This window comes from Centrocercus urophasianus, unplaced genomic scaffold, assembly GCF_019232065.1.
Source record: "Centrocercus urophasianus isolate 14NV4802_14NV808 unplaced genomic scaffold, USGS_Curo_1.0 seq_22, whole genome shotgun sequence".
NCBI lineage: Eukaryota > Metazoa > Chordata > Aves > Galliformes > Phasianidae > Centrocercus > Centrocercus urophasianus.
The window spans coordinates 11,754,253-11,778,067 of record NW_024884778.1 but is presented as its reverse complement, the minus strand read 5'-3'; the positions used below and the strand labels follow the sequence as shown (position 1 = coordinate 11,778,067).

Genomic DNA, 23,815 nt, shown 5'->3' with positions numbered 1-23,815 from the left:
AAATCTGAAGATTCTATTCAAGGTATACACAATTAGTACTATGTAGATGGCTAAAGGAAAGATTGAAGTCTAAACACATTCAATATCATATTCAAAAAAAAAACAAACCCTCATCTGAACCCTGATATAATTATTTTGTTTGGGAATAGATGCACTTGAAAGAGCATTATTTACTTTGTGCCAATTCTCTACATGGAAACCACTTGAGTGGGTCGTGCACAAACAATTGGAAATACACTGGAAATAGACACTTTTCTGTTGACATTAAATTTAGGAGTATGAAGTCAATTGCAAAAATTCACAGTTCCACTTGTGCCCCAAGGTGGCAGGACACATACAGAGGGATACTGAAAAGCACATTACCCCAAGATTTTGCTCAAACTGATCATTCCCAAATTGAACAGGTGATTTTAAACACCACTCATTAATTTGTGTATATTCCTAGGCTAACAGGCCTAATTGGATTCCAACTGGTAATGTCCATGAGATAACTAGCAGCTTATATCTAATATGTTGTAACTAGTCTTCAAGAATTCAGGTAAATACATTCTCCTGTGAGAACAATACTATACCAAAATTTCTGCTAGGAAAACTTCACTGGTAAATATACTTTAATAGAAAATGTAAAAACTGAGATTTCAATTAAGTTCCTTGAATTTAATTAGCTTTGCTGAAGTAGAAAAGAGATTTTGAAAAACAAACAAACAAACAAACAAACAAAAGAGAAAAATTAAAAAGCAAGAAGAGAAAACCAAATATTCTTACTACAAAATATTTGCACTACAAAAAAAATGTAATGAGAGGAAAACCATGAACCACTGGGATCACACAAAATCCTAAAATGTCTTCTTTGCAACTAATTTTGTTTTGAAATATTGTAATGCTTCTCATTACATGCACATGACCATTGGGGAACAGTAATAAACAAATTTCGGGAGGGCAGTAGCACTCAGTTCATGTTACTGCAGACACAGTAACAAGCCAGAGGAACACTGACAGTTTGGATATGGATATGCTTAAACCAGTGTTCGTTGCTTTCTAACCATCACTGCAGCTCCTTTGCTGTGGGCATCTTCCCTGCCTCTTACAATATAGATTTCATCCATAAGTCAAGAGGTGGATTCCTTTGAACAGGAATTGCACAGACTCTGTGGGGTATCATTTCACGCTTTTAAACACTATTTTCTGCACAGCTGGGATAATTCCATTTTTTCCATCCTAATTAAGAAGACAAAAGCATTGACCTGTAGAATTTTAGTCATGAATTTGCTGATTTTGCCACAAGGCCAACTCAACCTGAAACACCATTAACTTGTTTGACTCAATATTTAAAGAGGAAGTCCTTTTGAACAATAGTGGAAAAGACAGAGAATTAATAAATAGTAACCCACTTACTGTAAACACTGTAATATTCTGCCTCTTTGGGGAAGCTCCTGAGATTTTATCAGTTTACTTTCTTATCAATGAACAGCCCTAAATTTCCTACCTTTCAACTGTATCCCATAAAAGAATGCAAAAGTTAAACAAGATGATATATGCAATCCTAAAAGTGTCCCTTGTAATGAGGTGTTGGGGATTAGATGTGTCATGGGATAAGAACTGTAAATGAATGATGTCATCTTTCTAATTTGGTGCTGAAATATAAATAAACCACTTCTAATGTTTCCTCCTTTTGGATGCCAGATTGCAGTAAAGCATCCACAAAGAAAGCGTTAATGCTGCAGTAGGCTTCCTTTAGTTGTTCTGCTCTGAAGGCAAAATGCTTATCAAATACGACATGGAAAAATGAAAAATGAAAAGTTGATTTTGCTTTCAATTCATACACTCATCAAACTGTGCATACATTTACATGACTTTTTATTGTTATTTGTTTCTTAAAATGATGCTAAATCTATATTTTTTCTTCATAGCTTTTTCTTTCTATTTGTTAGTACTTCACAATGGTAACAGGTATGACTTTCAGATTTTGTTTCTTTTTACTTTGGCTGCAAAGAGTACTTCAAAAGTAAACTGTGTTTTCCAGATATGCTACCTATTACTTAAACAGCAAAAAATATGATATGATTTCAAGCTTTTCCAACGGGATTTCTAGGGATGATGATGAGGATTTCTGGAGAAGGAACAAAACTGAAGGCATCCAGAAAATTAAGAGTAACAATAAAATCCCTTTCATGTCCTTCTAAGTAAAACTCTGTGCTATTACTTCCATCTGCTTCCCTTGCTAATTCTTTTAATGGTTAGTAGGCGATGAAATGTCAGGTATATTTTTATTTGAGGAAGAAATTAATTAACTACACTGGAACTCATTCAGGACCGCAGGGCTTCACACCCCTACGCATACATATAAGCACACACACCAGCACATAGAAAGGAGGTTTTATTCACTATGTGTTTTAGGACATTGGCTCATCAGACAGACAGTAACTGCTCCTGATCACAGTCCTATATCAACATATTAGATCATCACTGCAGTGCTGACTGATGGGGAAATGTACCACCTGCTTACTTGATAATGCTGTGATTTCCTGCATCATCTTCAGCATACTTGAAAATTCCGAGTTCAAAGATATACCAGATTTTTTCTTACATTACTTTTGAAACAGATTCCTTAATATGACTTTTCAGGGTTGTTTGGAAACTCAGACTTGGAATTTGCAATTCATAAAAACTGTACACACATTCAAGCTGTGTCAAATCTAATCTGCACCATTTGTTATTCTACACGAACTACACCACAACGTGTTGTGTACTTTCCATACGTATCACTGCAAATTATGTCGTAGTCTGTGAACTAAGAAATCATTCTTTCTTACATTCTTATTTACAAATCCTTTGATACAGAGCATGACTACAATTTCCTGAAACCCCTTTGTCAATTACTTTATCAAACAGAATATTGGAGAATATTTATTTGCAAAATTTTGGCTATCTTCCAATAGTTTCATTATTTGTTTTCATTTTTGATAATCATTGACCCTTCTTTCCATAGTAAATATTTTCTAATCTAATTGCTCTGAGTGTATCACAAATGGCCAAATCAACATTAAGTTCATGCCTATCAATTTCCTACAGTGGAGCTCATTCTTCCCAGAACTTCACTGCACACCACATCTTCTCTTGTGCTCATTACAACTTTTCTTCCATAAGACAGCAAATTTGTTTTGAAATCTGTATTGGAGATATGGGCTGCTTTCAATACAAACAAAGAATTAAGTTTAAGTCAGCAGCATGAATAGAAATGACCTCTTGGAATTCAAGGGCTTTTTTTGTTTGTTTGTTTTTAACTGAATGTCTTCCTCAACAATCTCAGTGATCACACTGTAATCACAATTCAGAGATATACATTTAGTTTACTCTATTGTCCAGCATATTAACATATTGCTTTAGGTTTCTAAATATTATGTTTTTATGTGTGCTTATGTATACACACACATTTTTATATACTAATTTATGTACATATGAATTATTTCTTTACCAGTGAAATATAGCAAAGGCTTCAGACCCACAACTGCTTAGGCGATTTCACAATTTTAGTTCTTTCCTAGATATTAAAACCAGTTTAAAACCATTAAAACCTCGAGGTTGAAAGAATGATGAGTAGTAGCATAGGTTGTATTTTCTGAAATTAGAAGCACTGTGATACATAAACTTGCAGAGAAATACTGAACAGGTGACCATTTGACTTCAGAGGGAGACTGGCTCTCTGCAGTTTCAAACATTTTCTCGAGACTGAGGTTTCCAAACGTCTTCCTTATTTCATTTCATTTTACACTGCTGAAGGATGTGCATTGCATTCTAACACAGATGTTGACAACAAAATCCTAAATTCTCTCTTTGATGTGAATCTGAACTAATTTAATATAAATTAGTATGCCAGCTTTGATCTGTGAACTCTAGCAGTTTAGGATGCATTTCCTGTATGGGACACATCTAAAAAATAATAATAAAAACACATATACAAAAATAATTAAAAGGCAAGGAACATAATTATTTTTTCCCCTGCCATTTTCAGCATGTGTCAGTTTGGTTTTGGAACATTACCTGAAGTTATCACATGCTGAAAAGGCACATCTCTAACAGCAGAACTATCATTAGTTTTTTTTTTTTAAAATGCCAGGTGAACATCAGGCCCACATCCGAGAAGGAACCAGTTTGAATTAGGATTTATATAAGGAATGAAAATAAAAGTAAACTTGTAAAATGCAACAATATAAACTGCATCTCCTACAGGCAATGTATACCCTTATTAGATTTAGCCTGAATAATGTCTTCAGGGTTTTGGTTTTTTTTTTTAATTTGTTTTGTTTTGTGTGGGTTGTTGGTTTTGTTTGTTTGTTTGCTTGCTTTAAATTTATTTCTATGTTCAATAAATGCTGCATATATTTTGGAAAAAAAAAAAAAAAAAGGAATGATAGAGAAATTAGAAGTAGCTTAAATGTAGGTGCACAGATATATTAACCTGTGGGGCTCAAAACAGTTGTCTTTGATCATTCAGTATCACTATTTGCTAAGCTGTCAAGGTCATGAATAGTATGTGTAACTGAATTTCTAACCCTCATACCAAGAAATTTATGATCAAGCTCTGTACAAAAACTGACAGATATTTCTTGTCCTTCTAAAATTCTGTAGAGTTTAAGTAAGGATCTACAGAAGTAAAATGAAAGACTTTGATTGACTGGCAACAGACTCAATAGCTTAACAACAATCTGTAACTGTAAAAATGTAATATTAAAACCATCTTTTAAAAAAATATTTTAGCAACGTGGCAATAGGCAACTATGCTTTGATGTGTCATCTGGATAAAGTTAACAATGAAACTCTCATGAATGAGGTTCAAATGAGGAAAAATAGTAATATTTGTTGCTCTGGGATATAGTTGTAATGCCATTCAATAGCTTTCACTTTTCTTTGGATTTTCTACTCAATCTCCCTTCACTAAATGGAATTTGAAACATTTCTCGGATATTCATTTTCAATACAGTAATTTTTTCCCCATGTAATACAAGAAGGGGACATATATAAGGTCTACAAATTATCCTGGGAAGATCCTACTATGTAATTATTAAAGCATGAATTTAAAAACAAGATAATTGAGTTCAAGCATTGATTCTGCAATGGTCTTTGCCATCTTCAACATTCTGAAACCTCTGTTTCCTGTAATGTTACTATTTGAAAATTATACTTCCACAAAGCATTCTGACATGTACATTTTCAGATGTTTCATTCTATTTTTGCTGATAAACAATTTAATTTGAGCTTTTCCCCCTTAATACAACTTCAGAAAACACCAATATATTTTTCTATTTTATTTTTTGAAATCCGAAATGTAAGAATCAAAAAAACAGTACATATAAGACTAAATATTTCACCTAGTTTATCCAGAACTTATATAAACCCAGTGGAATTAACTTGGATTACAGGAAAGCATGACCAAATGCAATTGTTCTTTCAGTCTGAATCCAGTGCTTCAGGCCTGTAATCTATTAGCTGAGGGTTAACAAAATGTTTGCTAAATTAGTCACTTATGTAATTGCTGTCCACATAAAATTAGTTTTTATGACAGAATAGTATTTTTGCACATTCTTCATTAAAATAATCAAAAATATTCCAAATTTGGACTGATACAGTTGTGTAATAGAGAAAGTATTGTTGAAAAGAAGCTACAGAGGGATTTTCAGAAACAACTGCTGAGTTTCTAAGTAATCATCATTAGAACTTCTTAAAACAATCAAGTTACACTGTCTACACTGAAGAACAATTAAACCGTCAGGAATTACAACGAAAATTAAAATTTGATGCCATTTAAAGTCTGTATTTCTACAGCCCGATTAAGTCAACTTTTTTTTTAATTATTATTATTGTACTCTTCAGAAAGTTTCCACTTAAGTCATCTCTTCAGTCTCATCAAGCATTTTTCAAAGATCAAAAATAACAATTTCCTGCTTATGAGATTTCATAGTAAGTTAAACTGCAAATCTGCCCACTATGTTTCCTACAGAGGACTTATGTGTTCCACAAATTAAAAGATCTGCTAATTGGCTATTGCTTTCAGGGACATTTTGCCAATATAGAGCCGCATGTAAGAAGTGGACTTCCATTTGTATGAATATTCCAGGGCTTGTTGCTACATTACACTAATTTCAGAACATTTCTAACAACACAATGCTAGCAACATAATGTTAATTATACATAAAATAAGTTATACTTCTTCAATTGTCTTCAATTGTTACAAATATCTGATAGTATTAAATTCAAGATCGTTTTTGGTTTTCTTTTCTTGCTTATGCCGTGAGTTCTTATACACTAAGAAAATGCCAACAGAAAAATGTAAGTTACAAAGAATATGTTTGCAAGCACACACCAGCAACAAAAGGATAATGAAGAACATTATAGTGTTGTAACTCAGAATTCCAGATGCTAGAAAACTACCATAATCATAACCGTACTGATATTAGAATGCATCACTATGGGGTGGAGCTATGCTTTACGGAGAGTTTTAATTAGGCATTTTCTTTTATAACATCTCTGTAATATAACCTATCCTTACACCCTTATTCTTAATTATATTTGTCCTTTTTTTTTCTTTCTTTTTTTTTTTTTTTTGTATTTTCTACTTTGTATTTTGCTATTTTCTTGTCCTCCTTTTAATTTTTTTCCCTCTTAAAATTTCAAATGGTATTTATTTTCCTGAAAGCATTAGAAACATTAGAGAAAGCATTAGAGACAGGATGCATGCAGGTTAAAAGTGTGTGTTATGGTTTACTGGAGAAAAATGTGGCCACTTCTTAAGATTTTTTCTATTTTTTTGTCCTCATTCATGATATGACTGTTGCATATGAAGTTAGGAACACACTAACATTCTTATGGTAGGAAAGCACTTTTTGTTTTTTTAAACTTTCTTCTATCTACATCTAGTTATGTATTAAATCTAAATCGTGTGATGTTTAATGTGAAAATCTTACAGTTCTCATCATCTGTGAAGTATGTGCAGCCAGAACACTTGTTCTTCAGACCTTGTCTGCACTCTCTAATTTCACAGTACAAAAAAAATTTTCCAAGCTTTCAGGAAATCCAGCCTTCCTGCCAGATGAAACACAACAACAAAAGCTGGCCAAATTAGATGCTCTGACTCTTGTGCAGCAATGTTGTCAGAGAAATTTAAAAATATACTGTATCTGAAATTAAGAAAAAAAAATAATACTGGGAACTGGAGAAAAGGTTAAAATAAAAAAAACAACCCTAAAAAAAAATCAGGTTTTACAAAAAGCAATGCCAAGGAAGGTTGGAAGATTAACAATTTTAATTATTTTTCTGATGGTATCACACTGTGAAGTAAAGTAATGTGATACATAAAGGATACTAGATAAAATATTAGACTAAATGAAGCCTGAGTAGCATAAAAGAAATGAATAGTCATGAAAAGACAAAAAGCTAAAAATCCCACCTATTTATCTGCCTAGAAGTAACTAAGATGCGAACTATCTGTTTACAATTAAGAAAAAATAATAGATGTAAAGCAGTTTTCAATATATATCTTGACAAAGCCTGGATCTGATAATTTAGTGTTTACTGTGAGCATAAAAGCTCCACATATATTTCAAATTTATTATTAATTACAGTACTATTTAAATGATATTAACAGCCATTAGACCTGATGCTTTGCAAGATTACAGGATTTAAGTGACTTATGCTGTAAGAAGTCAGGGCTCATAGTAAGCCTCTCTCTTCATGAGCTGAAGGATAATAGCCTTCTCACAAACACCAGCTGGGATATCAGATGCTTGGCAGCATGAGAAGAGGCAGCAGTTTCAAGTGCCAACCAGACATTTATCTGGAGTACTAAGAGTAAATTTCTACTTTCCTTGCACTTGTGATTGAAGTTGTGCTGATTTCAACATGGTCCCTCTGCCTTCTCTGTTGTGGTCCCTGCATTTAGAGTTAATGTATTTGAAGCCTTTTTAAGTTCTGTGAATTGAAAGTATGGCTTGAAGCACAGGAAATATCTTGTAATAATACAGCATATGAAGTAATGTATAGGCTAAAGTCATGCTAAAAGTATTTGTCTGAGTTCTACTACTAAACCTAGTAATTACACAGAAGTATGTAAGAACGCAGACACAAAGAAGTGGGTTAAAAAGCATAATTAAAGCTCTGTAACAGCAGCTGCCTGAGGACATCTCAGGCCAGGTCCCACTAAAAGCAGACAAACAGCATGAGAAGGTAGAGTTCTTGGTGGCTTGTTGCTTGTTTTGTTTTTACTTCAGGCTTTTTTTCATTTATTTGTGTATTAAAACAGGAAACAATTGTAAAGACACTTCCCCATAATTTTTAAGCACCAGAACTTTAGAAACTTTAGTAACAAACTTTAGTATCAAAGAAACTTTAGTATCAAAGCTGAACTTTTCAAACTGCAATTACATGGTTTGTAATACTGATATCTAAATGTCAGAAAAGTTCATTTCATTGTAATTTTTGCAATTCTACAGAATCACAGAGTCATAGGGGTTGGAAGGGACCTCCAGGGATCATCTAATCTAACGCCCTGCTAAAGCAGGTTCTCTACAGCAGGTTGCACAGGAAAATATCCAGGCACAAGTTCTTGGATATGTCGAGAGAAAGGAACTCCACAGCATCCCTGGGCAAATCCAGCTCTCCCCTTTCTAAGTTTGTATCTTAAAAAAATCTAGCCTACATTGAAATCACTACATTTCTTCTAGTGGTACACAATAAAAATAGATAAAATAAAAATTCTAATACAGTGATGATGGTATGTAGGAATATGAACCAATTTATCTAAAAGAGAAAATATAACTTGCAATTTCCTAAGTGCTTGATGTCACTACCACAATATCACATTAGCTCTATTCCTAATGTTCTTAACCAGAACAATATACATAATACAACATGCTGGCTTCAATTCCATTTCCCTCCTTTGCTCTTGAAAGCTTCCTTTGAAATATCTGTAAGTTAATTAGTCAGAAATACTCCGATGTATTGCATACAGAAGGAATTTGTTGAGAAACTGTGGTTACACAGATTTTTAAAATTCCTTGTTTGTTTCTCACCGTTTTTGTTTCATTAGCAATATGTTCATGTGATGAAATATAGTCATGAACTAATAGACTGGAGAACTCTGCCAAACACCAACTTTGCCTCTGGCCAGAGTATTCTGTACACCTGCAGTCCTGCAAATGCTGGACTGGTTTCTAGTTTCATGTTTTGGGAAGAAAAATAAAATGCTTTCAAGGAGTTAGAAGACCTTGCATTTTGGCAAACTCCACTTACATTTTTGGCTCTATATCCCAAAAGTGAAAAGAGGCAACTGGGAAATTTCCTTACAGTATCCAAGTTCAGAATGAATCAATAACACAGCAGTGCATTATGCTCCTACAAAAATCTCTTGAGATGTTCTAAAAATGGGCTTTAAGCTAATTGTTTCATGAGGGATTGCATCACTATACACATTTCTCTAAAAATAGCTGTCTCAATATTCTCCAAAGGAATCTTGGCCAGGGTGATTAGAAACACTGTGTAATCACTCAGCCAAGCCCATGTGGTGATCTTGTTTAATACCGTATTACTGAGAGATCTTTTAAACCTACCAAAAAGTTCTGTGGCTCTCCAAATACAGCACTTGGTATATGAATCAAAACAATTCCAGCGACTCTGTTTTGCTGGGGATGCATACTATACTTCTATATATTTAAAACACTAAGCAATAGATGCTTTACTGAAAGATTGCAGCTGCTAAATTGTACTTAAATCATTGCAATTAAATATGCACATTTTATGCAAAGTTGTTTGCATCACAGAGATCAGTATCACTAGCAGCAATTTAGGTGGACAACTGCAATACAAAAAAAGTTTCTGAGGTTATCAAAACGTATTCTGATGAAACCTGTAAAAAGAAGTCACAATCAATGCATTTCTTTCAGCCTAGAAATGACAAATCATTCTTCAACTCATGCAGCCACAACCTACGACAAGCCCGCTCAATTTATCAGCACAATAATATTTTGGTCTTTCATGTGTGTATGCCTGTAATTTCATATTTAAAGTAAATAACACATATTCTCATTCTCCTACAGAGGCAACATACTTCATTTTTAAGATTATTCTTTTCATTTTTCAGTGAGAAGAGTTACAAGTTACATCAAAATCCTTATCATTTACACTCTGCTTGAACTGCTAAAAGGCCAGAAAATTAGAACAGAAAAAGTGCTGCAGTTGGTCAATCACTGAGGTTCTAGCTCTTTGATAAAAGTGCTTCAGACACAGATTAAGAAATGGCATCTCTCAGAGAAACTGAGAAGTAGAGTGGAGATATCATGCAATATGAAATCTGTCATTTTTTCCTACAGAACAATCATAACAAGGACAAGTAGCACTTACAAGCCTTGCTCTTGGATGCACATGTGAAACCTGTGGGGCTTAACAGTGCTTCTCTCTAAAGGGATTAAGGAAGCATGAATGATCTCTACAACTCCTACTATCAGATAATTCTGAAGTGTAATAAAGTGGTGACCCAGTTAAACTACATTCCTATTCCTGGTGTCTCTTTCCTTTCTTTCTTTTTTTTTTTTTTTTTTTTTTTTTTCAGTGTCTGAGATAAAAGAGATTATTTTGGCATTAATTTAATCTAGTTAAATAGCATTAGTGAAGATCTTTATCACTATAAATAATGGAGGTATTTGAAGTATTTGATTGCAGTTCTAGCTGAAGTTATCACACACACAATGTCTCTCTGGCAATCCTTTTCTGCTGTTGCCATACTCTGGCAGAACAAAGTTCTGAAAGTTTTGAGTGTATCGCAATAATATCTTTATGGTTTAAACAAACAAACAAACAAACAAAAAACCTCATTTGAGCATTTTAAGAATAATCATGATTTCCAGATAACCTTGCAGAAAGCCTGGCGCCTTCTGAAAAATAAACTCATAACAATAATTCAACAACAGATAAGCAAAAAACGAAACAGCAAAAAGGTTAGAATGTGCCAACAGAGTGGAGAGATCTTGAGCAACACAGAAACATTTACATTTCACATCTCCTACTTATCACAATTGCTGTCACATATCAGACCTGGTTTGAGAACTTTCAATACAGTGTCAGAAGAAAACAGTACAAATGAAAATAATGTCACTTCTCAGTTGTCATAAAAGTATGAAAATGAATTTCTCCCCACCTGCTGCTTTAACTGATGTACTAATCTGTCCTTCTCTCTTTTAAGAGCCATTACTTCCTCTTGTGTCTTCTTTTTCTTTGAAGCAGACAGTTCAAGCAAGGCAATGTTTGCATCCTTTTCACTAATTGCAGCAAGCAATGCTTCCTGTCTGATAAAATAAAATAACAATTGTTACATTCTCCATAAAACAGAATAAAAATGCTACATGAAATGCTCCTTTTAACCACAAGAAAATAGTCAAATAATTTCTGAAAACTCCTTGTAGAATTAATAATGTTAAGTACAATCAATTAATAAAATAAATTATCAGCAAAAATAAATTATCTTTATTCATTTTTTCATAATTTACATACTTCTTAACACATTTATCTCAGTGAGTTTCTGTTTATTCTGACATGACATCTAATAATAATTATTTCAATTACTTTGATCTAAAAAATCTTCGGTATTCGCTTTTTTTTAAATTTACTTACCTGAATTCGATAATATTCTAGATAAATCTGTTGTGAACTATTCCAATTGGAACGATTGAATCATAATAGCAAAGTGATACAAAATTTAAGTTGTCTTGTTTATTTGGGAGCCTGTAAGCCTCAGTAGAAAAATCTCTGAACATCTTCCACACATTTTCACAGATGTTTTCCTATGAATTTATTACTATTACAGCACTCAGAGACATATAGAATTACATAGAAGCCAGGAGGGTCACACTGTAGCTTGTGAAGACACATGAAAAAAGTAAGTTCTACAACATCATTTGGAAGCACAGATCTTATTATTTCTTATGCTCTGAAATGCTCATGTTGGTAATATCATTATCTGTCCCTTGTTTTCTTAAATAAATGAAATATTCACTTTCTGCAGTGCATTCGATGACAGACTATGACTTATCAGCTAAAAAAGAGAACATAATACTTGATAAGTTTTGGAATATGTTATGGCCTATGCCTTTTTTGAGAACTACATAAGATCAATCATTACAAAATAAACATGATTAAATGAGCCATAAATTAACCTTAGGTTCCAACTGCTAATAAATGTAAGAATATGGCTCATGAACTTCATATATCCAAGGTGAGCTAAAAGTTTGGAATTCTTGCAATCCTTCTGCTTGCCAGTAACAATGTCAAGAAAGCTATTTCACTTTTATTTCAAAATTCCTAAGGTATTAATGTAAATATTTAAAGGACAATATTTCTGATGGAGTCAAAGGAAAACAATGCATTTATTTTACTTTCAAAGTTAGGAGATGTGGATCAATTCTAGATAAACAGTTGCATTTTATTCATACTCTTAAATAGTGTCATTTATTATTCTGTCTTCTTTACTCTAATCATGGTTAAAGGATGTTTAAAAGAGGATGCCATAAGTCTTCAGCAGTCTTAATTTAAATAAAAAGATCTCATTTTGAATAGCAGATATTAAGAAAAAAAATACATTAAGGAGTCACGTATCTGTAGGGTTAGATGTAGGTATTTTACTTTCTATAGATCTCAAAATAATGCATAAAGGATGCTGTACAGTAATTCATACCAGACTGTCAACATTTTTCATGTTTTGTGCTCAAATAACTTGTCAATTCAATAAAGCTTTCATTAAAATCTTAACTTCTTAATGCACTGAAATAAAAGAAAGCAGATCCACTACTCTATTAAATCATTTCTCTCAGACTGCAGAAAGTAGGGAATATACGCACCATAGAAAATCTAAACACAGCCTCTTTTTAGCATCTGTCTTCAATGGAAAGAAAAATGTAACACAAATTCAACTTTTTTTCTTTCTGCACTATCTTTTATATACAAGTCTCTGTTTTTCTGTTTTAGAAATGTGCCCAGCCTCCCCAAGCAGGTTCTTTTGGGAGTGCTAGGGGTGATAATAGAACATTTCTGACAGAAAGGGTTGGCAACAGGAATGCTGTGACTTTAAAGCCAAAGAAACAGCAGATTGCTTTATTGCATAAAATACTCTTCTAAATTAAATAAGGTTAGGTTAGTTCTTCTACTTTTATCTGACAGCAGTGTTTATTAAAATCGTGAATAACGATGACTCAGCTTTTAGGTTTGTTCTCTTTGTTTTCAGGGTACATAAAACAAAGATTTTCTCCGTCTGAAATTAAAATAAGCAGGATATGGTCCTAATCTTTCATTCATGGTAATCATTGCTGTAAAGTAGGCACCCTCTGCTAAATAGCAAAATATAAATTGGTTTATTCCAAACGAATTATAATTAGTTATAATTAACAGTTTTAAGATATACCTGATTAATATCTGAAGACGTATACTGACATCACCATCACAAATCCAACTCATTCAGGATGCAAATAAGTAAACAACTCAGAAATTCAATGTTTTTCATTTATGCTTAGGTTAATTCCATGCATTAATTCTCATAGGCATATTTCATGCTAAATTCTTCCCACCAAAATGGTTTCTAGGGATATATAATGTTATTTGATTTTCTAACACAAATTTTAGTCCAGCTGTCAAAAGTCATACACAGAATAAAGTTTCTAAAAAAGCTTGAATTTAAATGGAAGCGTACTGAATTTTCACCTCTTCCAAGTTTATAGTACTTAAAAACTGACTTTGAAAACAAAAATCTGACAGTGAGAAAGACAGTGAGGAATACTGACATCAGGTACCATTTCAATATTTGATAATAGGATTCCATCTTTTTTGTATTGACAGTCAAAATAGCCATATGGTCCTTGTAATCATGACAGTGTATCTGTGCAACACTATGCAAAGCCTTCTGACACACCAGTCCCACTTTAAAGCAGCAGATGGGGGGAAAAACTCTCATGGGGGAGAAGAGCAGGCAATTCACTTTGAAAATTCTGCAACCCTCAAGGACACAAGATTTTGGAAACTATAAATGTCCTCTTTTTCAGCTGAAGGTACAGAGGGGTTATGAAAGCCAATCTGAAGATATTATAATATTTTTGTAAGTCAGTATTTTATTGAAACCTAACAATTTTTTTTTACTCAACTGCCATGTGGTTGACACAACAATTCCTTCAGTACACAGCTATTGGTAAAATATTGCATAGTCTCAACAAACAATTCCAATAAATACTAAACCCTTCCAGAAAATGATGGCTTACAATCACGTGAAATATCTGCTGCCATATGGCTCTACTGTAATGCACTACCAAGACAGCCAAAGACCAGAATCCAACCCCCAGCACATACAGACAGTTGAATCAGCTACCAATATTTCATGCTATTGGTCATTTTGTTTTTTAATCTTTATAACAAATGTCAGTGAAAACTGTATAAGAACAAGGATGGGGATTTGTAATGAAGTCCTGCAACTGCAATATGGAATGATAAATACATCCATACAGATGGGCAGGTGAATGCAAACACACAGTCTATGATTTTGAAGCCTCCTGAATGCAAGTCAGCTTCAGTTCAGAAGCTGTAAAGCCTCATTTACCTAAGACACACAGCATTTTAGCTTGGGCATAGTGTCACATAGCAGGCTAGTGGTTTCCAGACTGGCTCACATATAGTATGTTCAGATCACAGGCAGAGGGAGCTTGCATCTATCTGCACCTGCCTGCACAGACATTCTCCTGGAGCGTGTTGGCACATTATCTGTGTTTATAAACATGGATAATTTGAACAGTAATAATCTCAAATATATAAACCAGAGGCATTTTACCAGGCATCTGGGTTAACAAGAGTTCAGCAAAGTAGTACTGAAATGTTATGCTCTACCAATATATAGGCTACAAGGTTGTCTACAACCTCAGTAATTAACTTTAATACAGAAGGAAAACCCAATGCTTTGCATTATTAACATGCAAAATAGAGGTACAGGTTCTGACAGAGCATCTAAAAAAACCGAGGCAGCCTCTTTTACTTGTGTATGGCCTAGAATACCGCCAAAGTTATAGTTTCTCTAAGGAAGATATAGGTTGAAAAAATACAATGCCTCACTGGAATGGACAAAGTAAATCAAGAGGTGCAAGAATTTATGCAGCAGCCTGTGTGGACAGACCTGAAGCTCTATGTTGTCATATATCTTTTATTAGATACCACACACAGGTCTATCCATGCCTGTGAAAGCTACCTATTCTTATCCTCGAAATTCCCTATGGAAAAATCAAATCTGATGAACAGAAGAAATTTACTTTAGCTACCCAGTGATTCTGCTAAAAATCAATATTATTGTTTTTGCAAGAAACGTGATCACCTGACCTCTAGGAGCAAGGCTAAGATGCCAGCAAAACAGCAGGTAAAAACATTTTCAGTGACAATCATGAAGTAAGTTTCACTCAGACATGCAAGCAGGTGGCAAGGTCTTCACCTAAATCTCTCAGGTGAGTAATACACATCCATTTTACTTCTAGAAATTGAAAATCAGCATTCATTTCTGTGCCAGGAGTTTTGAAAATCCGGAGCTGAACTGGCACCAAAAACAACATACAGTCTCTTACACTCTCCAGCTAGCATGTTTAAGAGTGTAAGCATAATTTATAATTCCTAATTATCTAGAGTGTCAGAAAAATAAAATGACTATCCCAATATGGTACTATAGAGATGTTATCAGTATTTCCAGCCAAAATGTCTCCTTATTGTTTAATAAATTATGGTAATAAAATACATTTTAGAATAATTTATTAAAGCACAGAATTAAATGACATTCTTTAACAGTAATATTTATAAAGAGTAATCCTTTTTGCTATTCACAGTTTTTCATCTCCCTTCTGGCAAACTAATCTGTTATACAAATACCAGGGTAGTACTTCTAATACCAAGAAAAATCACTCCAATTGAACATGGTAAAGTTAGGTAAACTCTTAGTTTTATAAAATACATGTTAAATCAAACAGCATTTGCTCCACACTGATAAGTAATCCTTACATTTTCTTTTGACTTACATAAAACAGTTACCAGTATTCCTCATCTAAATATGCTCCACTATAAATGGGTGTTCACAACAAGAAAGAAAGAGGCAGTTCTTCCTTAGAAAAGCTGAACTCTAGGAATGAAACTTCTCAGCTGGCAAAGCCAGATTGTATTCTACTTCACAGCAAACACAAGTTAGTCTTCTTCACAAAATGTGAATATAGCAGTCTCTTGATGGTCACATTTGCAGCAGTGAGACCTGGGCTTTATGTACTAAAGATTCCAGTGAGAAGTACCAAGAAAGTTGCACAAATATATTAATATATGTCATGCCGCTTTGTACTAAAACATAAAAGTGAAGAGGAAATAGCCAATAGCTCAAGCAAGCAGGAATACAGCCCATACTATCTGAAATTCCACTCTATTTTTTTCATTAACTACATGGATGATGGACTAGAAAATTTTCCTTTTGAATTTCACAGAGATTTGAGACTGGGAGGACCTTGAAGTGCCAAGAAGACAAGAATTAAAAGGTCGTGACAAACCAAAGAAGCAGTATGTAAAACTAAGGAGTAACTCCTTATTAATGATCTGTTGTGAAAAAGGCAAACATCATACTGGAAAGTATAAACAGAAACAGACTGCAAGACAGAAGTGAGTCTTTTGATCTGTGTGACTTTAGGAGAATCTCAGCTGAAATATTGAATCTGGATAACATTCAAGAAAAAGGTGAAGACTGTTCAGGGAACAGCAACAAAAACACTCAGAAACAATTGACAAGAAAACATTGATAGAAATACAATAAATTGTCTATGAGCTATAACATGATAAAGAGAACATAAAATGCTACGTCAGGGTGAAATAGAACATTTTTTCCATGTCCACACCATGTAGAATGAGAGCCAACATCTAATGACAATGACAGGTAACTATTAATACTATTAAGCAATGGAAGAAACTGATGGGGAAGTGTGAGCAAAAGTTTGTTAGAAACAATTCAGGTATTGTTGATCTTGCCCCAGAACATTATCTTACCAGTAACCTGATTATTCAACAGTTCAATGGTTTAAGCAGATTTATGCTGTGCCTCATTTAAGACACTATTCCTTTTAGTTAATGTCCATGTTTTATCTGCTTACACCATGTACCTGCAAGCTTTCCTATGACTAGAAAGACAGACCTTTTACATTTAAATTTCTACATCCATTTTAAGAACACTACAAAACTTCAAAATGATCAAGTTTTTGTGAAAAATACCAGTTACAAATAAAAATAACTTCATACTGCATCAGCCATTCCTCAGTGAAAGTGTACAAAACTGCCTTTTCTTAGAGGATTTACCACCTATTTATCTGATACAAGACAAAACTTTTCAATAAAATAAAAACAAACCATATAAAACATTTTGTAAAGTGACTGCTAGGCATGTAAAAGTTTAATTTGAATTAACATATATAGAGCTGGAGGAAGCAGATGATAACAAAGCAGCTCAATTATAAATGTAACCAAACACCTGAAAACTGCAATCTCATAGATCTCTAGCAATACGGGGTATGCAGTTGTGAAAGTATCTGTCTAGGAGTGAAAAAATATGAAAAGGAAGCCTCAGCATGCTATAAGGGAAGATAAGATAATGCAAGAAGAAATAAATCCATGAAAGACTCTGTTGAGCGCCAAACTGAAAAAGTATATTGTATACAGTATTTTATCAAAGTGCAGCCTAAACAAATGTCAAATGGAATAATTTCTTTAACAAATATGGGCAACAACTGAGAAAAAAAATAAGGTTGTTCACTAGCATATATTTAGTCAAGATTAGCTATGGATAAAAGAATGTACTAAGAACAGATTTAATAACCCTAAACTGCCATTCAGCTTGTAGGAGGTATTCAAGATATAGCCAATAAAACACAAAAAAATGGTTCTAGCCACCCACAAAAAAAATCTCAGTAGTATAAAACACTGAAGGATGGTCACTAAGATAAATGCTTTCTTTTGAGAGCTGCCTTGCAGTTAACCTTCTTAAAGGGTCTCCCAGAAACCTCTAATCATAATACATTGCATTGCCACTTATCACAGTCAATTTAGAAGTGAATTCTGTAAACACTCCTACTTTACTCCCCACCTCTGTTAGTCTAAGAATAATATTCTAAGCTTTAATAAAGGAACTCATGACAACTTGTTTGGAGGTGGAGTAGTTCTTAGGAACTGTCCAATTGTAATCTAACTGAATTCCTGCATTTATAGGAACAAGATCTTCTAACAAGAACTTTTACTGCCTTTTCTACTTAAATCGTTCTTCAAAAATACAGAAATGCAACTGAAAAAGTCACCATTAAAGTTACCTCAAGTCAGAATTGTTTGAACTAACGATACACAGTAGAGTACTCAGGCAGCTTCTCACATGCTAATCATATTGAAGTAGAAAAAAAAACAGCTCAATCAACTTTTTCCCTTTAATTATTGTTTTCTTTCCCTCATGACCCCCAGTATTCAACCTTAGGTTCAGTAGGAGGTGACTAGAGACAGATAGTGATGAGAGATCCTGTTTGAAACAGCTTCTCTCTGTCACTCCTAAAGCAAATAAATGGTCTGTTAAAACATGCTGTTAATCCATTATGGATGTGGATGCAACTTAGAAAATAAACTTCAGAACATTATTAGTATTTTGAAGCTTTTTCTTTAGAAACAAAACATACTGGCCACAAGCAAGACATTTAAAATCTACATATTTAATAACAGAATTGTATGAAACATTTAAACTCAGTCACTACAGACCTTAGGCAATTTTCCTGAAATCATATCTCATATCATATCATAACATATCATAAAATGTCATGGCCAAATACATTTTGGAAAAGGCATAATTCATAGTTAAGTTCTTTGGGATAAACAACTTTTGCGCTCTTTTCAAAGAACAAATCCTTTTGAAATATTTCCAGTAGGAAAACTACTGCAAAACTGTCCTTCAGATTGTCCCAGTACCCTTGTGGCAAGTAGAGGGGGCAGATACCCCACAGCTCAATCACAGCAAGCAGCAGAGGACTGCTCCATTAACTATGGGATAGAAACAGATGGGTTCTACTCTTAACACTCCTAGTTTCCCAGTCCAACCCACCAAACACTTTTCTTCATATTATCTGACTATCAAACCTTGAATTTGCCATCTCATCATCTCCTTCTCTTGGAGGCATCTGTGAGGTGTAAGACACTGGACAGTTTCTGTCTCTAACCCTTGCAGCCCTTAGCTGCATAACTTCATTGGGCAATAATCAAGAAGAACAAGGATGAAGGAGCTCTCCTTCATATGAAATCTCAGAGCAAGTGAAAATAAGGAAAATAACAGACTTGATTCCAAATAATCACAAATAAATTTACTGAAAATGTAACATTCTTATTCTTTTGCCCTTTTTCTCTCTAGTTTTCCTCCTCCATGTTTCATTATTTCCATTAGTACTCCCGTCACTACATCCCCAGTAAGTAATCGTAACAGCTTTGTCTTCAGATTGAAAATTTAAAATTCTTTCTCTTCTGCTTATCACTAACTGCTAATGTGTGTATATACTTTTTCTATTAAGCAAACAAAAAATCATCTGCAAAGGTGTATGTTTAGAATGACTTTAAAGGCAAAGAAGGAACTTGGTATCCATCTTTCAGTACTGATTTTCCAGTAAGAGGCAGGCACTCAACTGCCATTTGAATTCTCTGAACTTTTTCAAGCCCCGTAACATTGAACTTCTGAAGTCTATGCTTTGGAAATGACAGATAAGTAAAACACCCACTCAGAAAAGAGACACACTGGTGAAACCAATTACTTTGGTTTCATAGGTAGTATGAAACCACTGCATTATCATTTCATTCAAGCAGACAGCACTGCTCACATGTAAGGAGAAACAGCACACTTCTGACTGCGTGAGAAATATAGAGGGGAAAAAAGAATTCAACAAATTCAAAATACAGCTGAAAAAGTTTAATGATGACGATTATTTCTGGGTTTTGCAGCTTTTTAATAGAATTGTCTCTTACACTCACTTGGGTTAATATGATTCTCCAAAGGAACATAAGCAAAATATAGTTAAAATAAGTCTGCTTGTTTTATGCCACATTGCAATACAGTGGAGAGGTGGGGATTACAAAGAACAAGAACAATGGCATTCTGGATGCATGGGATTGTGTTACAGAAGAACACAGTGCTGCACAGGGTCCTCATAAGTTAAACAGGAAAACAAAACTACAGGTAATCTGTCATTGTCAGCCTTCTCATCCTTCAACACTGGTTTTTGTGTTTATAGAAGACAAAGATAAAAGTACTTCGCAGGATGAATGGTTTGCTCTCTAGATTATAGAGCCCGTTAACATTTTAGAACTAGCAAATATTTAAGGTTTGAAAATATTATTAAAAGCTACTATTACTTTAATATAATTGCGAAGAATTTAAAATATTTGAGTCACAAAGACGTTAATTTCAGGTGGAAAGAAAAGAACACCATAATTAAGCATATTCTGTTCTTAATTTTGAATTGAGAAAATATTCTGAATAGGACATTTATCAGAAATTAAATTTTGGTTATGCTAGATAAGAAGTGGAGCATTCTTTCAACAAAACGATCCTTCCGCAAATTTAAAGACACTAAAATCTTCTGGTTCATTACTTCCCATTGGAACCCGGAAGGAAAAGATTTCTCTGATTTTGAAGTGACTTAAGATCCTCCTTCTCATTTCCATAATGTTACATGCCTCCCTTTGAATAATATGTAACAAAACTCATAAAATTGTATGTCAAGCACTTAAAATTTGAAGTAAATCATAGAAGGAGTAATTAATCTTCTTTTGAAACAACATATAGAAATATTGGAATGCAATTCAAAGAAAAAAGAAAGAAAACTGAATATGTAAGATTAACAAAATGCATTGTTATGGCAGTGCACAATTTGTATTTGATAACTAATTGAGAGACTAGTTTAAACGCTCACGTGAAAAAATACTGTGTTAGAGATCATTTAAACAGTGTTGTATAATTTCCTGTAGCCATAAAAGTATCTCAGAATACAATTTTATATGTTAGGCTTAGAGTAAGAAATTCCTGAGAATATTGAAACCTATCCTTCCACCATCAGGCTGACGTTTAATATTTTAATTATTTTAATTTAGATCTGTGGAGTCTGAATCATCATTACTATTATTAACATGCTGGCATAAATTACTTACTGCTATATTTCTGAATGCTTTGTTATAATGGAATCCACTGGATTTGCATTTCTGATCAAGCAACAGAAAACCAAGTATTTCAATAATATCACTAATAATTGTTGTGAACACTTTTTAGTCAAAAATTAAAAAGAGGTAACTAATATAATTAAATATTATATTACTTATTTGAAACCTAATAGGACATCATTCCTTTAGGAGTATGAAATCTAAAGGCCTAAAAACCCTTCATAGGAAAATATTTATTCAAACTGCCTCAAGGATATTACTTCAGTGAAAAAAAAAAAAAAAATCCTTTTAAACAAAATATTGCAAGCTGAAAGTATAGCATATGAGAACAGTAACTTTAAAATAGGAAAATATCAGTAACAGCGGAAGCCTAGAACAGGCCCAACATATTGCTTAAGGAAGAACAGAATTAGACAATAGCACAGAAATATTTCTCTAATTAGTATCTTAAAAGATTGGGAACGACAGAGATAGGATACCACATGGCATTATTTAATTACACGACTTCCTTGCTAATGGAGCAATTCATAAGCATTGCCAGGAGCGTGAAGACCATCATATGATTCAACTTTGCATAAAGAAGTTTTTTCATTGATCTTCTTTGGTGGGTTAACTATTTCAAAATTTGTTGCAGACCAAGGACGCACATGTACAGTTATGGAGCTCTAAGCTGATTTCTGTTGACTTTCAGTGAAGACAGTACATACTGACTTTCTCAGAGAAGATGCAAGAGGCATAAGGTATTTCAGGGAAGAGTATCAGAGTGAAGGTATATTGCCCAGCAAGATGGATGTTTGAGTAGCAATAACAGTCAGTGCAACAGAACAGCTGTAGTTGAATATTTTAGGACAGTTCCATAACAAAACTTAGCCTGACAAAAAACTAACTTATAATATGTTACGCTAGACTAACAGAACTAATGGATGATGTTACGAAATAATATTTTACACAGTCTTCCAAACTGAAGGAATTCTATTGGGGCAAAAAAATTAGTCTTCTTTTGAGGTAAGATTGAGTTAGTTCAAATTTACTTCATAAGTGTATAATAAAGTTATTTAATCCATACAACTACTCAATTACTGAGAAGTTGTTTCATTATACTTTTTAAAATTATTACAGTCAGTAAAAGGAGTAAAATACTCTATATGTCACTAATAGTATATATTCATAGTATATTACTTGGGCAGGCTAACCAATATGCTTCTCCTTTCTTACCAAATTCTGTATTTAACTATTTGCCTTTCCTTAGACCTCTCCCTAGGTCAGCTAGATGTATGTCAGAAGGTATCTATTCTATTTGGGTACTCTTGGAGTTGTATTAAAGATCCATGATTGAGGAGAATCTTCTTCAACAGAGGGATACTAGAGCTCTTCTGAAGAAGCAACCAAGCCTGTAAGGTGAGGCATGGAAGAAGTTGCATTAGACAGCAGGTAGGGTGGAGTAACAAGGGACAAAAAAATACTTCCAGATACCAGTAGGAATAGAGTTTGCTGACACTCAGTCATTGAGTTAGCTGAAAAAGAAGCACTTTTGCAGGGACAATTACTCATATTTGATTTCTGATACTATGTAGAGAGCAAAATATAATTTTATGATGAGACATTTCTAGTTGCTTTTATTAATTATCTCAAAGCTAGGTTCCCTCCATCTCCCAAGCCCAAAACTTAATTACCTTTCGCTCATCCTTGAGAAGCTGTAAGGGACAAAGTAAAAAAATTGACTCAAGGCAAAATTATCTCCAAGTTATAGCTTTGTCACAAGACATTAGACTGTCAGACACTTCTGGCTGAAGTGATTCAGTCATGTCTCCATCAACCATGGGATTCAAGATCCATACAAATGGCACACATTTTGCCCATCAATTAGACACATACATGTTGTCTGTACTCTTCAAAGTGACAATGAAGTAACAGGAGTGTGTATACTGATTTTGTATATATTTTCACATATTTTCTCCATATTGAAGAATGTAGCATTTTTCTCCTAATTCTGATTTTATATTCTAGAAAACAATAGGAGTTGCTTCTGTCCTACCTCACTATAGCTGCAAGATTTGCCAGGTCTGAATAACCCAATTCACTCTGCATCTAACCAGGAGGATACAGAAGACTTTTAATAAAATATGAGTTCAGTGTGCAAAGTTTGTTTTAAGGTAGTGCTTTAGGAAATAAAGAAGTGATCTGAAAAGCCATCAATAAACTAATAATACTTTGAAACATAAAACATCAAAATAATATCTAGATGATATTTTCAGCATTTCAATGTCTGTGTATTAGAAAAATATGCAACTCTTTTGCAGAACACTGAGTAAAGAGATGTTTATAGTTTTACTTCATTTTAAGAACTCTTAAAAAGTCAAGAAAAACAAAAAAGAAGGATTAGGATTTGGTAGCACAATGTAAAAGCATCATGCAGAAGCCAAATATTTTCAATTTTCAGTTTTCTTTTTCAAAGCTGACATTCACTGCTGATTGCATTTCAACACTAAAAACTGGAAAATGTCAGTTCAGATAGAAAATTCACACAATCCCTAGTGATAACTTGACAAGGGGTATG

At 33.7% G+C, this 23,815-nt stretch overlaps 1 protein-coding gene across 1 annotated transcript in view; it reads right to left on the bottom strand.

The window, feature by feature from the left end:
• ERC2 (ELKS/RAB6-interacting/CAST family member 2) overlaps positions 1 to 23,815 on the bottom strand; it is a 413,280-nt gene that overhangs the window by 120,915 nt on the left and 268,550 nt on the right. Inside the window, exon 14 of the mRNA XM_042823657.1 lies at positions 11,186 to 11,333. Within this exon, the coding sequence (XP_042679591.1) occupies positions 11,186 to 11,333 (148 nt within the window). The remainder of the gene's footprint in view (positions 1 to 11,185; positions 11,334 to 23,815) is intronic.